This window comes from Dysidea avara, chromosome 9, assembly GCF_963678975.1.
Source record: "Dysidea avara chromosome 9, odDysAvar1.4, whole genome shotgun sequence".
NCBI classification, from domain to species: domain Eukaryota; kingdom Metazoa; phylum Porifera; class Demospongiae; order Dictyoceratida; family Dysideidae; genus Dysidea; species Dysidea avara.
Window position 1 is genome coordinate 2480488 of NC_089280.1, and position 17490 is coordinate 2497977.

General features: G+C 35.8%; 1 protein-coding gene across 1 annotated transcript; it reads left to right on the top strand.

Moving 5' to 3' along the window:
- Nucleotides 1-772: 772 nt before the first annotated feature.
- On the top strand, nucleotides 773-16797 carry LOC136265808 (protein NLRC5-like). Its single transcript, XM_066060725.1, has 2 exons — nucleotides 773-961; nucleotides 11405-16797. Exons 1-2 carry the CDS (start codon nucleotides 865-867, stop codon nucleotides 16576-16578), a joined length of 5271 nt encoding a protein of 1756 aa, XP_065916797.1. The 5' UTR covers nucleotides 773-864; the 3' UTR covers nucleotides 16579-16797.
- Nucleotides 16798-17490: the final 693 nt, after the last annotated feature.

Genomic DNA, 17490 nt, shown 5'->3' on the forward strand with positions numbered 1-17490 from the left:
AGGAAAGACCTACCTTAGTATGCAGCCACAACTTTGGCTAGACAAGAAGCCAGAAACTTAGCTATCAAGTTGTTCCCCAAATTGGGGGTCCTAGCTAAGAGCTATAAATCCTTGATTTTATGTTAGTTGGGAATTCAGTTACCAGATGGCCAGAATAGCTAACTCAAACTTGGCCGGACAGATTGCCGAATCAGTGAGGGCCTTGAAGGTATCCAACCTTGCAATTGTACCTTTTAGGCACGTGCACGCCAAAGTACTGTCACCCCAATAGCTAATAGAGTAGCTGTGGTAATTAAGAGTCACTTAAGTTAAAAGCACCACTATCACCTAATACAGTGACCCCAATATTTCACACTACTTGTAGGGAAAGGTGTAACCATATGACATTACCTTAAAATTTCAAAAAATTTACTTACCATGTATTCAGTGAGAGTTTGATATTTTCACTGAAGCCATGTAAGTTTTGGTGTTATACGAGTCATATGGGTGAGTCACCATGTTGATAAGGTCATCATTTCATGTTGAATTGTGGTAAATGTTATGGAAACATTTGCAGGAACTCTAAAGATTGTCAAAACACCTTAGTTAACTTAGTAGCTACGTACACTTCATATCTTTATCCTGCTTAGGCTATCTGGAAACAAAAAAAAAAAACAACAGGTATATAGCTAATCTGAAATGGTCTCGGAAATGGTATTTCTATAGTAACATAGTTTAAAGTCCTGTGTAACCTCTTAATTGGATTACCAACAGCGACACGCCGGCGCACGCTGTAGTTTCAGGGCATGCCCTGGAGTATATTGGATAGCTAGCTAGCTACTGGAAGGATCTAGAAAGCGAATCAGACCCAATCAGGCAAAGCGGATGACAAAACATTTTGGTCCAGTCCCAGACGATGAAATCAGTTTCACGGACAGTTCAGAGCCTAGATGTCTACAACCATTTAGAACCAAGTCAAAAAGTAAGCCATGAGTATTTATCGCATATAAGGTAAATAAGGGTAGCTGACACTCTTTGTGAATGAAGTCGCTCTAACACTGCAGTCACAATGAAACTCTAAACGTAATGCTCACCGCTTACGAGAGTTAGAACTGCAATAGCAAAGAAAAGTTTTTATTTTCGTGATAGCTACGCAAATTTGGAATTCGCTAAATCCCACACTTTATGAAGCAAGGAAACTGGTAGATTTTAATTTTTTATATAAGTCACTTCTGTGTACGTAATTGTGTGTATTTAATAACTGTATGTTTGTCAGGGCACTGCTGAAAAGCAGTATTTTTATACTGAGCAGTCTTCCCTTCAAAAAAAAAAAAAAAAAACCTATCTGATGCATTTAAACAGGCATATAACTATAATTTTACGATGTATTGTGTTTATAGCTAATTCGGGGTTGCATCTGAAGCACAAATTTCGTTGCAATATACTTATTTGCTGTGGAGTTTTATGGGTTCAAATTTAATTGTGTGTAGCTATCATTGTTCAACTTGGAGCACTTTCAATATATAACAAGCCAATAGCACCTCCATCTAAAACAAGTGTAGAAACTAAAGTATACCACTCATCTACAGCTTATAGGAAGCAGCATGCATAGCTAGATGCCAATTCGTGATTATTTTCTTTGTACAGCTGCTGTAGCGGAATCGACTGCCGCTCCACCTGTGCTACATGGATTCTTGTGATTTTTGGTATGCTATTAGCCAAGAGTATAAATCCTTAGAAATAGATAATGCAAGCCTGTTATATCAACATTTTAAACAAAATTACCTGTGATTACACTACAAATTCATGTCAACCATTGCAACGGAGTAACATATTCGCTTCAATTTCGGTTGTGCACATAATATATATATAGCCCATAGGACACTGTATTAGTGTACCAAATTATATGGCCAGGATCCTACCATTGCTGAGAGTGAACCAAGTGTCTCTGGAATTAGCCGCTGTCCAGAATTACCTGCACTTACCTTACCTTGTACAAGTTCTGCCTTTGTGTTCATCGTCCAGTGCCTAACTGGTAAAGTTACTGCCGAGCAAGTGGCTATTCTGATATACGTATACTAACCTTAGTCAGTCTGTGATTTAAAATAGTTTTGTCAATAAGCAAGACATGGATATCAGGGGAAAGCCTATAGCTGGCTGTGACTTTCATTTGATTCACAATTCCATACACTATGCTAGTGCCGGAGCACAAGTTTGTGGCTATAGTATTCTCTTGGGATCAATGAAACAACCCAGGTTTCACCACTTCTGCAAATACTTATACCTGGCTGATTTCTCCTGCATTACCTCCACATTAAGAAGTTTAATTAATTAAATATTCCATGTAGTGATTTATAATTGCACACTGCCAATAAGTTATCACATTAAGAGGAATCCTTCAATGCTACCAACCAGACAAATTTAATTTGTGGTCTAAGGCCTTCCTGATATATTATTTGGAGCAAGAGTTTAATGTGATCTTTAAATAAATACTCTGTACACATGGAGAAGGTTGTGTTGATGTTCTAGAAGGTGTTCTACAACTTGACAATGTCATAATTGAGGTGAGCCCCATCATAATGATAGCTGTGATGGATTTACGTTGCTTGCAATGTATGGCAGCCACTACTTGTAGCACTATATACTAAACTGATTTGTATACTAATGTTGTGTTTTGTGTGTATTTTGTGGATGTTTTGTACTAGTTTTCTAGTTGTATATGGTTGCCTGTTCTTTGTATACCGGCTGTTTTTGTACCTATATTTGTGTGTTTTTATTCTTACACTCCTCTGTGGAAGATCGGCTATGCTGATCTAATCAAAAATCAATCAATAAATATATACTACCCATGTACTGTACACGTCATGTCAACCTTGATTTTGTGAGATTCTGAATAGTAGCTATTTACTTGTATGTCATGTTTCTGTGTGTTGATATAAATCAATTTTGATAATGTGTAACCCTTGAAGATGGTAGGTGGGCTTCTTGGTGAGGATGGCTTGTCTTTGCAAGTCCACTGTCTAGTTATGACCACCTGATAAAAACAGTTTAGGTACAAATAAAAAAAAAATTAAAAAATGAAATGCATAAACAACACAAAGAGACTAAGACAGGAAATTACAACAGATGTTATCGGTGTGCATTAAAGTCTAAGTCAACAAGCTCTTGGCTGGCTTTTGTTGGTGCTGCTACTAGTCCCCCTTCAGTGAATTGTGAAGGATAAACTCATACCAGCAGATAGTTGAAACTGTGAAGTGAATGAGGCTGAGGTGAGCTACATCAGTGGCAAGATCATGTGATGCGATGGAAGCACAGGGAGGAGCTGTAGGACCAAACAGAAGGGCCAGTGGAGTGATGGATGCTGGAGGTTGTTGGATATCTGAGTTTTGCAGTAGTGCTTGTCTGGTAGGTTGGTATCAGGTGTGACGATTGGTAGAAAACTTCCAAAATCTGATGGCGGGTGATGAGAGCAGGTGAGTTAGCTCGAGGAGTGCAGTTGCGAGTAGGTGAGTTAGTTTATGGAGGTCAATGTGAGAAAGTAAATTAGCTAGCTAGTTGAGGGCAGTGAGATCAAGTGAGTTATCTTAACTGAAGTGACTGATGCTGGAGGACATTGGGTTGCTAGCAGAGCTGATGGTGACTGTTTCAGTCCTGGAACTAGTTAGCATAGTGACGGTGAGTTATCTGGAGGATGATGTGCAGGATCACCGATCACCAATATTGACTTTGTGAGGGTTGGGTAGATGGTTGTCTTGAGTTGTCAGGGTCACCAATGTAGCCAATAAGGAATGGTAGCTGGGCTACTTGGGCGAGGATGACTCACCTTTGCAAGTCCATTGTAGTAGATATGAGCACAAATGATAAAATGTATAGGTACATCATGAAATAAACAACACAAAGAGACAAAGTCCATTTCCATGCAAGCTAAAGTATTCATGGTATGATGATGAATATTAATTTAATATGGGTTGTACAACATCCGGTGTCCTTGGGGGGTCCTTAAAATGTATTGAAGCCTATGAGACTGCAATCTTTACACTTTGTGGGAGCCCAAACCATACTGTTTTCTCTTATAAGAACGTACTCTTATAGCAGCCACTATACTACAATGTTGACGCTGTGTTGTGATTGAAAAATCAGCAACCTTGTGTTAACTGGTAGTGATATCTTAACTTTTAAAGTGTGCATCGCAAGGTATTTTTACTGTTATAAGCGTTAAACAGCAAAACATGGCCACTAAACCTATTGTAACTGCTGAAATAATTGTATAGCATTGAAGGAATCACAGCAATGAAAGATTACTAATTTTTGTAATGAAATATCATAATATAGCATTGTTCCCTACCTTGTAGAAACGCATTTTTCTCACTAGGTAGATTTTCTACCTGAAGAGTATAATTTCATTGTCAGTTTAGGCTCCTGTGAAGGGCTAAGGAATGTGGTGGTTAATTGGGGTGAGCCTAAGCGAGCTCCACACTAGTGAGAGTTTTCATACGGTGAACCATGTACGATTAAAAGCAGAGAAAAATTATTGCTAATTAAAATTATTGCTAATTAAAATTATTGCTAATTAAAATTATTGCTAATTAAAATCCATACATATTCAACAACACTTACGGAAGAATCACAGTATAGTTTATTGATGCTCCAAATAAGGCTCATACGGCCAACCATTACACGAACAATAATCGGCATGGTTTACTGACACTCCAAATAAGGCTTGTACGGTCAACCATTACACGAACAATAATCGGCGTGATTTACTGTCACTCCAAATAATGCTCGTACCTTGTGTCATTTATGATATGCCTGGTGTCATATTATCATTAAAATGGAACAAGAAGAAAGATTAAGACAACGGAGGGAGCAATATAGTGCACAAAACCCCTGAACAGACACAGCAAAAATTAGCCAGGCACAGAGAATGTGACAGACAAAGATATGCCGCATTAACCATCGAGGAACGCCGTAATTTGTCTCAAAGAAGAAGAGAAAGAGTGATATAAGCCAGTGACACGGCACACCGACCACTGGACCAGAATGATCATGTTGTTAGAAACGAACTTCCATCATTTCATGATCCCTCAGTCATGAGCAAAGTGATGCAATATCACGCTGACTTGATGGGTTAAACCTTCAATAAATGCTCTGTCTGTATGGAAAATTTTCCAACTTTGAAAATTAATGCTGCTGGCAAGTGTACATGATTTGGAATCAACTGACAATCTCACTTGTCAGCAGAAACTAACCCTGTTAGTACAACCATCACCTTCACCACCTGCAGACAAAATAGTAATATTACTATTTTAATTGTAATAATTGTAACTTTAAGTTAATATTTGATGTTATTCAACATCATCATCTTTCATCATAAAGATCATTACTAGCTAGCTACAGATCAAAAATATATATATTTCAGAAATCTCAACTACTTGAATCGCTCGATTTGAATCTTAAACTTACCCTGTCAACTTCATACTTTATAGCCATGAAATCCTTACCTTCACCATACATCAGGCTTGACCCATGATGTTCGAGCATCTGTCTAGTAGTTGTGATTACACAACATCTGGTGTCCTTTAAAATGTGTTGAAGCCTGTGGGAGTGATGTAAGAAACCTTATGTAAACAGACGTTGTGTATTTATTAGTTAACAAGCTTTGGCTGGCAACAACTAGTTAGCAAGCTCTTGGCTGGCTTCTGTTGTTGCTAGTACAAATGGTCAAGATGTAATATTGTCTCTCACTTAATAATTTGTGCATAACATCCTTAAATTAAATATGTGACGAGATTTATGGCGCAAACCTAAATTGCAGTATAAATTATAGTGGAATACTTGCATTTTAAAAAGTTTTGTGAATTTTTTCATTTTGTAAAAACTTGGATATGATTTTATTTGTGTACTCAAGAGAAGTTCGAAAATCTTTGTTTCATTGTAGTAGACTAATGGATGGGTGCATTAGTTATGAGCATTTGTTTACATCACATTGAAGTAATTATACTATTGATCTTTCTTAACCGATATTGTTTCTGTATGTTGGAAGAAAGGTGATGCAAGGTACAACTTACCCAGCACTGAATTTCCCTGTTCATGGAAATCATGTTGGTGCAAGTTGCAACTCTGTATATCACTGCTTTTGTAAGTTACAACCACTTTTGTAAGCACACATAATTTATTTTTCCTAACTTGCCGTATAAAACCAAATGTATTCTCTGGAGAAGTTCACCAATAACTTTTGGAGTTATAGCCCTATAAAGTAGCAAAAACAGAAAGATCGATTTATGTATGTAGGTTATAAATATTCAATAATAAAGAATTAAAAAATGTGCCACTATGCCAGGTTTTCACAAATTTGGTTACTTGTTTTGGCTTCCTGTTGCAAACTATTTGTAGTTGAGAATATGTACTGTAGAATGTCTATAAACTGTGGAAATAATTGTCATCACTATCCTTGTAACTGTTGTAAGTAAACATGCAATATGACTACATTGCTATAAAGTAGGCTTACCCCTTCAATGCTATGCATTCACCTAGCAAAGGAAAAGTTGAGCAGCTGGCTGGCTTACATGTCACACTTACATACGTATCTTATTATGCAACATCTAATTTACGTCTCCTTTGAATTGTGTGGCTTTTTATATGGCTTTCCAACTATAGACACTCACAAACTGGCTAGCAGCTTGGCAAATTGTAGAGCATGATCCATGAGTGGTTATTGAGGATAACAACACAAAGACTGCCATAAAACATGAATAGGTTATCCAATTGCCTTAAAATATAGCACACAGTAGGGGAGTTAAAAGGCACATATTGGTATTTGGTACCAAGTTTGGCTGGAATACGATAAACAATCAAGGAGTTATTATTGATTATTCATGAAAAATAACACCAGTATGTTCTCTCACCTACAGGGTAAACCACTTATGGGAAGAAGCTGAAAATTGCTATGTGGATATGTTAACTATTGATCTCCAAACCTTTTGTGGTTTCAAAGACCTTAAAGACACAGTGAAAAAACCAACAGTGTGTAACAATGATGCTATTGAGATTTGCTAAGAAAAAATGATTAGACTATTACCACAAACCGCTTAGGGAAATGAGTTGAAAATAAGTGTATAGGTGGATTAATTATCTTAGAGAGGCCCTTCAATGGTTTAGAAGAAGCAGATTTAGTATATCGGCGTGGTGCGAACATTGCATCACATGTGACACAATTCTGAAACTTTCCACATAAATTGTACCTCTTGTACGATACATAGTACCATTGCAGATTTGACCTTTAGTGATCTTTGCAGAAATTTTTGTCTTGAAAATTAATCATTATTGTCTTTATCTCCCTGAGGCATTATTTTGCAATTAAGGTCTTGCTGAAAGAAACAATCTGGTTTTTATTTGAAGTCAGTAGGAGATTCATTTCAAAGTTATAATAACTATGAAATTCTATAAAGTTTACTGCCAAGGTAATTTACACCCCAAGAGCAAATAAATTTAGCAAATTTTATGAGTAAGAAAAGTAATCATAACTTTTGCAGTGTATCAAGCTATTCACTTCAAACAAAAGTCATATTGTTTCTAGAACAACACCTATAATTTGAAAGCATGGTTTAACAATGAATTTTCAAGATTGTTACGTGAAGTTACAGGTATCTACTGGGTGTCCAGTACCTCTTACAGTAGCATATATGTACTTTAAATAATTTTGTGGCATCTAAATAAGTTGCTCAAGGAAAGTGTTGATACAGAAAATTAATGCATTGATATGGTTTCATTGTATGATGACCAGCCTGATTGAAGATAAAAGGAAAGACAAGGTGCACACACTCATTAGAACCCCAAATGTCACGTGCCACTGGTGAGTTTTTATTGTAGCATAAATGGTGGCCGTGTGCAACTTCATTTGGCCTCCAGCCTTGTGATGGTGGTCAGGCAGGTACAGGCTGGCTGGCAGGCAAAAATTCGAGCTTTGGTGATTTTAAAAAATAAATATTTATATTTAACTGTGTTTTCTTGCTTTTAATGCTGTATTTGATGTCAGACGGACTAATATTATCCACTCAAAACAGTCAAGCTGTGAAAGAATGTTACCGAATCCCACAACCTAATTTTACAGTAGAATGCAATTAACGCAATGGGTGGAATATTATAAAATCAAAAAAATATATAAAAATCCATATATGCTTTGAGTGCTTGTTTCACAATGAAGGAAGGTGACAATGGCAAAAAACCTTGATAGCATCGTGATCCCCACAGCAAGAGAGTTTGAAAATCTTTGTTTCATGTCAGTACTTCCAAGGAGACGGATGATATTAGCATTAGTCTGCCTTGCATTGGACAAGCAATTTTTATCATTTCTTTCTCACACTTTTGCCTTCGCAGTGGTCGTATCTAGGGATTAGAAGACAAAACCTACCCAGCAATGGATTCGCCTGTTCATAGAAAACTTGATGGTGTAAGTTGCATTTTGGTAAATGACTGCATTCATAAGATATGGCCATTTTATTAAGCACCTGTAGTTTATGTTCTGTATTGTCACAGTACAAATCAATTTTTCTGTTGTTGCCACTTTGTGGCGTTGTAACTTCAAAATTCTAGAGCTGATACTTTGGTTGACTAAAATGGAATTCAAAAAATGCATTAACATGTAGAGTTTTTGCAGATCCGGTCACAAATGGTGCGGTCTTTATAAGCTTGGGTGCTAGACATTATTAAAATTTAGCTAGTTTCAGTAACATTATTGCAACCATTTCTTGGCCACCACCAGTATCTAATGACCAAGGTAATCCTTGTAGAGCTTCCTGCCATTTTAGATAGGTTTTTTCACCAGTGTTGCTGTATCAAGAGTCCTCATAAAGGGGTGGAGGGTGGCAGGGTGAACAAGAGATAAGTTAAAAAATGGACGAGGATGGTAATTGAAGATACCAGACCACAAAACAGCCCATTAAAGGCAGGAAATAGGCTGAAATCTTACAAAACAGATATACATCACATATTCAGCTCCCTGCTCATCTATTCAGGGTGTTTAAACCCTCTACTGGTGTTCACATACCTGTATAGATGTCTGGTGTGGTTATACAGGCTGCCCAAAAACAGTCTACCAAAGGCAGACCAGACAAGTTGTAGGTGAATTTGATGTGTAAATTGTTAGCCTAATAGTGCAGCAACTTCATGCTGGTGTTATCTCAGTTTGGCTCTTGCCATGTATTTGATTTTGCTAAATCCGGTCACATTATTTTATCAGATTAATAGCAAACTCAGAACTTTAATAATTCACCTTTATACGCTCTTCATTTGTGCCAAAGTTTGCAGCAATCGAGATATATATTTGCATTTTATAACAGTTTTTGAAAAAGAATCAAAGCCCCCTGTACGTAGGTCCCCTTTGGCTTATAAAGAAGAAAAAATGAAAAAAAAATTTGAATGTTTATATCTCACAAATGACCAGTATGAATTTAATCAAATTTTCTGTGCAAGCCTCCATTTTTGGTGGACAGCTATAATACAAAAATGGTATGTGGGCCACAGAGCTATGCATGCACAAAAATGTCATTTTCTTTCTTCCTGTCCAAATACCCATAGTGTGGCATGCTGGTTTTCTTGGCCGCACGACACACTACCATGTGTCTTGATTCCATAAAGGTGATTGTCATAAGATGTCTCTAGGATGATTTTAAAGGCAGCATTTTAGGTGGCGTTTGTCATCGCTCGAATATTGTTAATACGACTGCATGGAATTTTCATTATTGGTAATTTAGATTGATATACTCTAATAGAGCAGTCAAAATTTACTCTATTAGAGCAATCAACTATTCTCTAATAGAATGATCACCTTATTAGAGGGGCGACAGGGATAGAGTTATGTTTCATAATTGCTATAAAGAGTCATACATGCAATTTTATAGGGTACTTTTCATTATAACCATGTTAAAGTTCTAAATTCAGTTAGACTAGCAGATGGACTAGCAGAGTTTAGAACAGTTAGTGTTCAAAAAGCATGTTGGTGGTTGCATGAGAACTATTATATATATATGATACTGGATCACCACACGTATAGTATTATATACATATATACACTGCACAACTGGAAGCAGTAAAAAACAAATTGTGACTTGGCCTGCGAACATAGGGCATGTGGGCACATGATTTTGTCTACTTTTTCAAACTTTCATCACTCATAACTTTTTGTAGCTGCCACAACTGTTGAACCAAACTCTGTAGAAATTCAGGTTTGCAATAGAATTTCTGATAGAGTGATTGGTTGCTTTCAAAGTATCCTCAACTGCTAAACCAAACATGGCAGCCTTAAGAGCTAGTAGCAGCCCTTGTTGAGTGGGTCTGAAACCGTGATGTATCCACTCCTGCTTTATGCAGACTTCAACCATGTAGTAATGGTATAATATAATTTTATTTATTATAGGTCCATGTTTCCCATGAACACCCTAAAGAGGTAGAATCAATATGATATTTAGCTGTTTTCTCTCATATACTTTCAATGTTTCCACTGGACAAGGGCACTTATCACCAGTGAATGTGAGGAATAAAAAAGTTGGGAAGAAAAAAATTTGATACTGTGATGGGAAGGTCTGGATTGTTTCGAGAGATGAACTGGTGCAAACTTCACTCCTTTGGGACCTGTTGTTAAGATTCAACTCTGCAAGATCAGCTATTCGACAATGATGGGCCAGGGCAAACAACATACTGTGAAATCTTGTACAAAGATTCAGTTGGGTCTTTGTCTCTTCTTAATTAAATCCAGCACTAGATCCACATATTCTCAAACTTTTGTCTTGGGGGTCTCTCTCATTAAAAGTACCCTTCAGAAGGAGACAAACTGATGGAACTATCTCATGGTCACATTTGCAGGTGCTAATGTGCAGTGAGGGATGCCCCCCCCCCCAACAACCTCTCGTGCCCTTATATACTTTAGCAAAAGTTAAATGAAAGTTTGCTTATTTTGCCCCCTCTTGAGTCAGTTCCTAAATGAAGGCCTCATAGGTCAAGAAGGTGAGGAGTTATAAATATAGTCAAATTTGGAAATTTGGAAGGCTATTTTATAAGACCCTTTTTTGCAGATCTGGTCACAAATGTTGACTGTTCTCTAGGGCACAGAATATTTTCAGTTTTGCCAATTGGTAGCACAATGACATCACTAACAAAAACTTTATACCGATTTATTGGTTTGCACATCCCATCATAGTAATAAATAATTGAGAAGGGCTTTTGTGTATCAGTATCAGCATAGGAGCAATAATCGCACACAATGAATCCTCACAGTACATACAGTAAAAAACGCGGTTTGGTTATTCTGTAACTGGGTTTTTTGCAAGCCTGTATGCATGGTCACATGTATAGAATTCAAAAACATTTTTTTTGTCATATATGTAATCTTATAATATCAGGTTTGCTAATGAATTTGTTTCTGTACTAGAATCTTTTCTGGACAGTCAAGACATTAGAGTAGCCAGTGATCATTTAAGTGAATACTACACTCAGAGCAGATACACTGGAGAAGTGGATGACTGGCCACCTTACCATCCTAAACACTACACTCCATTAACAATCATCCGTCATGAAAGACGAAGTACTGAATCTGAAATCACCAGTGTTGCACAGGAATTGAGTTTTAGCAATATCTTAGAAAACAAGGATACTTACATTGATTATGGTAGAACCATTAAAAATATCGGTGATCTTTTTTCACCGTATGAAGGTGCCATATCTCTCCCTTACAGAATTCTTATTGAGGGAGCACCTGGAGTAGGAAAAACCATCTTGTGTAAGGAAATTGCTTTACAATGGGCTAATCATTCTTTATTAAGTAATAAAGTGTTACTTTTTTTGTTATTCATACGTGACCCTGAAGTAAAATTTATAACTGATGTTTTGTCACTAGTTAAGTACTTTTATCAGAGTGACACACTGGTTCATAACATAGCTAATTGGCTTATTGAAACTCATGGTGAGTATCTTACCATTGTGCTTGATGGGTATGATGAAGTTTCTGAAGATAATAAAAGCCATTTTATAAAAAATATTGTTAACCCTGAATGGTTGAAAAAATGCAGCCTGGTAATTACATCTCGTCCAACTATTTCTTCAAATATTTATGATATTGTGGACTGCAGAGCAGAAGTATTGGGCTTTACTGAAGAGGATCAAAAAGATTTTATCAAGAGTGCATTGCAAGGTGAAGTGGACACGGTCAAAGAACTTGAAAAGTTTCTGCAGTCTAATTCTGTCCTTAATACATTATGTTATATTCCATTGATAATGAGTATACTACTTTGCCTCACTGTTGAAGATGGTGTTAACACATTACCAAAAACTCAAACCAAATTGTTTGAAAGATTTATTATTATGACAATCGTTCACTTTCTTAGAAAAGACAACACTGAAAAAGTATCTACTACTACTATAGCCAGTTTCAAAGATATACCTCATCCATATGATCAAGTGGTTAAAGAATTGTCGCAATTTGCCTTTCTTGCACTGCAAAGAAACAAACTGGTGTTCACATTGGCTGAAATTAAAGCAACATGTCCTAACTTTACTCTTGCTAACTGGTATGAAGTTGGCTTGTTAAAACCTGCTTGGTGTTTTAAATCAAAAGATGGCTGCAATTATGAATCATTTCATTTCCTTCATTTTGCTATTCAAGAGTACATGGCAGCCCATCACATTGCCTCATTGCCAGATAAAATACAACTGCAGCTGCTTAATGACACATTTTGGGATGTCCAATATCACAATACTTGGGTAATGTACAATGGTATAACAGGTGGTAATAATTTTGCATTCAAACACTTTCTCTCTGGAAATTATTTTCAATTGTCCAGTCAGCTTTTTGGAACTTCATCTGTGTCAAATGTTATACTGAGTGATAAAATTAAATGTTTTCACCTGTTACAATGTTTAGCCGAGGCTGATCATGAAATGTTATCATCAGTTGAGAGCGAATTCCAGGGAGGAATAATTGACCTCAGTCACCAATCCTTGTCACCTAGAGATATATACACACTTGCAGTTCTACTATTAAGATCACCCAATAAGCAGTGGAAAATGATTAACTTATCACACTGTAACATTGATGATGAAGCTTGTGATGTTTTCTGTCAAGTTTTTCAGAGGGTAGAATTAAATGTTAAATCAATTAATATTTCCTATAATTTCTTTACTTTGGAATCTCTTAGGAAACTCTGCAGAATCCTGAGATCTTGGAACACTGAAGAATTGATTATTTCTGTTGATGCCTTATATACTACTGAAGAGATAGAGATTACTAATAAATTTTCAAAATTACTTAAAAAGCAGATAGACATAAGCGCAGTGGCTGGAATTATAGCAGATGGAGTGGTCTTGGTTACTTATGTAGCAGAGTCAAATAGAGTTATAGTCGTGTATTCAAATATATTAGGGGAATTCCAGACTAAACAGTATGGTGATTTCAATTTCAATAATTATGGCATAATAATTGAATACATAAATCGTGTGGGAAAAAACTGGCTTACTTCGAGTAATATCAGCCATGTTGATTTCAGTTATGCAATTTCAGACTTAACAAACAAGTCACCTTTTCTTTTTTCCAACTTTCATTCAGTAAAGTTTTGTGGGTCATACATGCATTCCAAAGGTGTCTATTCACTAAATATTCCATCAAAAGTTGAGTATGAACATAACTTTGATTCACTGCATGAATACGGAGCAGATTACTTGGCAGCTGTTATGTGTAATGCTTTTAAGTCAAATACATCATACTTGAGAATACTTCCACCAGATCAGGTTGAAGTAGTCGAGAGTGTAGATTATGTGCACCTGGATGTCTACAATAATTACATTGGTAGTGAAGCAGCAGATGACATAGCAGCTGTTTTATCTCACAGTACTAAACTACAAATTCTTTATATTGGTAGGAACAATCTGGGAAAAGAAGGTGCTATTAAGATTGCAAGAAGTTTGCATAATACTTCAACTCTCACAGAATTTTTTATAGCAAACAACAATATTGGTAGTGAAGCAGCAGATGAAATTGCAGCTGTTTTATCTCACAACACTAAACTACAAATTCTTTGTGCTGATGAAAATAATCTGGGAAAAGAAGGTGCTATTAAGATTGCAAGAGGTTTGCAAAATACTTTATCTCTGACAAAATTTAGTATTGCAAGCAACAATATTGGTAGTGAAGCAGCAGATGAAATTGCAGCTGTTTTGTCTCACAACACTAAACTACAAATTCTTCATGTTCATGAAAACAATCTGGGAAAAGAAGGTGCTATTAAGATTGCTAGAGGTTTGCAAAATACTTCATCTCTGACAGAATTTAGTATTTCAAGCAACTATATCGGTAGTGAAGCAGCAGATGACATTGCAGCTGTTTTATCTCATAATACTAAACTACTAAAACTTTACTCATATAATAATAATTTAGAAACATCTGGTGCAATTAAGATCGCAAGAGGTTTGCAAAATACTTCATCTCTGACAGAATTTAGTATTTCAAGCAACTACATCAGTAGTGAAGCAGCAGATGACATTGCAGCTGTTTTATCTCATAATACTAAACTACTAAAGCTTAGCTTATATAATAATAATTTAGAAACATCTGGTGCAATTAAGATCGCAAGAGGTTTGCAAAATACTTCATCTCTGACAGAATTTAGTATTTCAAGCAACTACATCAGTAGTGAAGCAGCAGATGACATTGCAGCTGTTTTATCTCATAATACTAAACTACTAAAGCTTAGCTTATATAATAATAATTTAGAAACATCTGGTGCAATTAAGATCGCAAGAGGTTTGCAAAATACTTCATCTCTGACAGAATTTAATATATCAAACAACAATATTGATAGTAAAGCAGCAGATGACATTGCAGCTGTTTTATATCATAATACTAAACTACAGAAGTTCTACATACAAAATAACAATTTAAAAACTTCAGGTGCAATTAAGATTGCAAGAGGTTTGCAAAATACTTCATCTCTGACAGAATTTAGAATTTCAAACAACAATATTGGTAGTAAAGCAGCAGATGACATTGCAGCTGTTTTATCTCATAATACTAAACTAAGAAGTCTTCAAATTCATGATAACTACCTGGGGAAAAATGGTGCCATTAAGATTGCAAGAAGTTTGCAAAATACTTCATCGCTGACAGAATTTACTATTTCAAACAGTAATATTGGTAGTGAAGCAGCAGATGACATTGCAGCTGTTTTATCTCATAATACTAAACTACTAAAGCTTTATTTATATAATAATAATTTAAAAACATCCGGTGCTATTAAGATTGCAAGAGGTTTACAAAATACTTCATCTCTGACAGAATTTAGTATTGCACACAACAATATTGGCAGTGAAGCAGCTGATGACATTGCAGCTGTTTTATCTCATAATACTAAACTACAAATTCTTCATATTCATGGAAATGCTATGGGAAAAGAAGGTGCAATTAACATTGCAAGAAGATTACAGAATTCTTCATCTCTGACAGTATTTAACATTTCCAGCAATAATATTGGTAGTGAAGCAGCAGATGACATTGCAGTTGTTTTATCTCATAATACTAAAATACTAAAGCTCTACTTAAATGATAATAATTTAGAAATGTCTGGTACAATTAAGATTGCAAGAGGTTTACAAAATACATCGTCTCTGACAGAATTTAGTATTTCAAGAAACAATGTTGGTAGTGAAGCAGCAAATGGCATTGCAGCTATTTTGTCTCACAACACTAAACTACAAATTCTTTACATTAGGGAAAACAATCTGGGAAATAAAGGCACAATTAAGATTGCAAAAGGATTACAAAACACTTCATCTCTGACAGAATTCGATATTTCAAACAACAATATTGGTAGTGAAGCAGCAGATGACATTGCAGCTGTCTTGTCTCGTAATATCAAACTGAAGAAATTTTACATTGAAGATAATGATATAGGAAAGGAAGGCGCAACCAAGATTGCAAGAGGTTTACAAAATACTTCATCACTGACCAAACTTGATATATCCAGCAATAATATTGGTGGTGAAGCAACAGATGACATTGCAGCTGTTTTGTCTCACAATACTAAACTACAAATTCTTTACATCAAGGAAAACAATCTAGGAAATGAGGGCACAATTAAGATTGCAAAGGGATTACAAAATACTTCATCTCTGACAGAATTCAGTATTTCAAACAACAATATTGGCAGTGAAGCAGCAGATGACATTGCAGCTGTTTTGTCTCATAACGTCAAACTGAAGAAATTTTACATTAAAGATAACAATCTAGGTACGGAAGGCACAACCAATATTGCAAGAGGTTTACAAAATACTTCATCACTGACTGAACTTGATATTTCCAGCAATAATATTGGCAGTGAAGCAGCAGATGACATTGCAGCTGTTTTATCTTGTAATTCTAAACTACGGAAGCTCTACATTGATCACAATAATTTAGATAGTTTAGGCACAGTAAAGATTGCAAGAGTTCTGCAAAATATTTTAACACTTGCAGAACTTAATGTTTCAAACAACAATATTGGTAGTGAAGCAGCAGATGACATTATAACTATTTTATGTCACAATACTAGACTACAGAAGTTTTCACTTAAATTGTGATCTCTATAAGTATTGTACATTCTGACAAACAAATTTCCCTTATAATGGTACATATTTATGATTATTTTAAGTTGTAATTGAAGCAATGACATGCATGAAGCTTTATAATTATTGTTTTTGTACTTAATAATTGCAGCTCATTTATATACTGTATGTTCTTGACCAGTTGTAGCTCTAGTGTATAACTTTTGATAGCTTAACAAAATAATGTAAAATTGACCCGATTTGTAAAATACCAGTAAACAAATTGTTGTAACAGATTATTCCTTGTATTGACTAGGTCTGTTCTTATATCAAGTGTTGGGTGTATTCATCCTCCACACTGAGTGAATTAGCCACATATTAACAAAGAAGCAGAGTTGCTTAACTATATGTAGTTGTGGGTACTTAAATTCAAATAATTCTGATGCAGTGATCAGATTTCTACATGCATGTGACAGTGTAAGAGCCAGAGGCCCTGACAAAGTTGGGTAGTTTATGCAAATAGACTGTACCTATATTGGTATTTGATAAGCATAAGCTATGCCAGCTGCAATTTTGTGCGTGTATGTACGTATAGGTAATTGTATACATGTACTACATCAACAACTGTAGTATTGCATATCATGATCAGGCATATGTGGAAGCATATCACAGAGCTGAGATTAATAAGTGGATGTCTATATACTATTCCTTTGTATATTGACTCCTCAGGGGAGGTTGGTTATGCCGTCATCATTGATATTGCAATCCCAAAGAAATTGTAAACTAATTCAACATTAACACCTAAAATATTCTTAAGGACATAACTTTTTCCCCTTGCTATAAGTATGCATATCAGGGTCCTTTAAAACACTCACAGGGCAATGCTGTTGTAATTTGCTTCATGGTCAAGTGTTAGCTAACACACAAGCCCCTAACACCTGACACCCA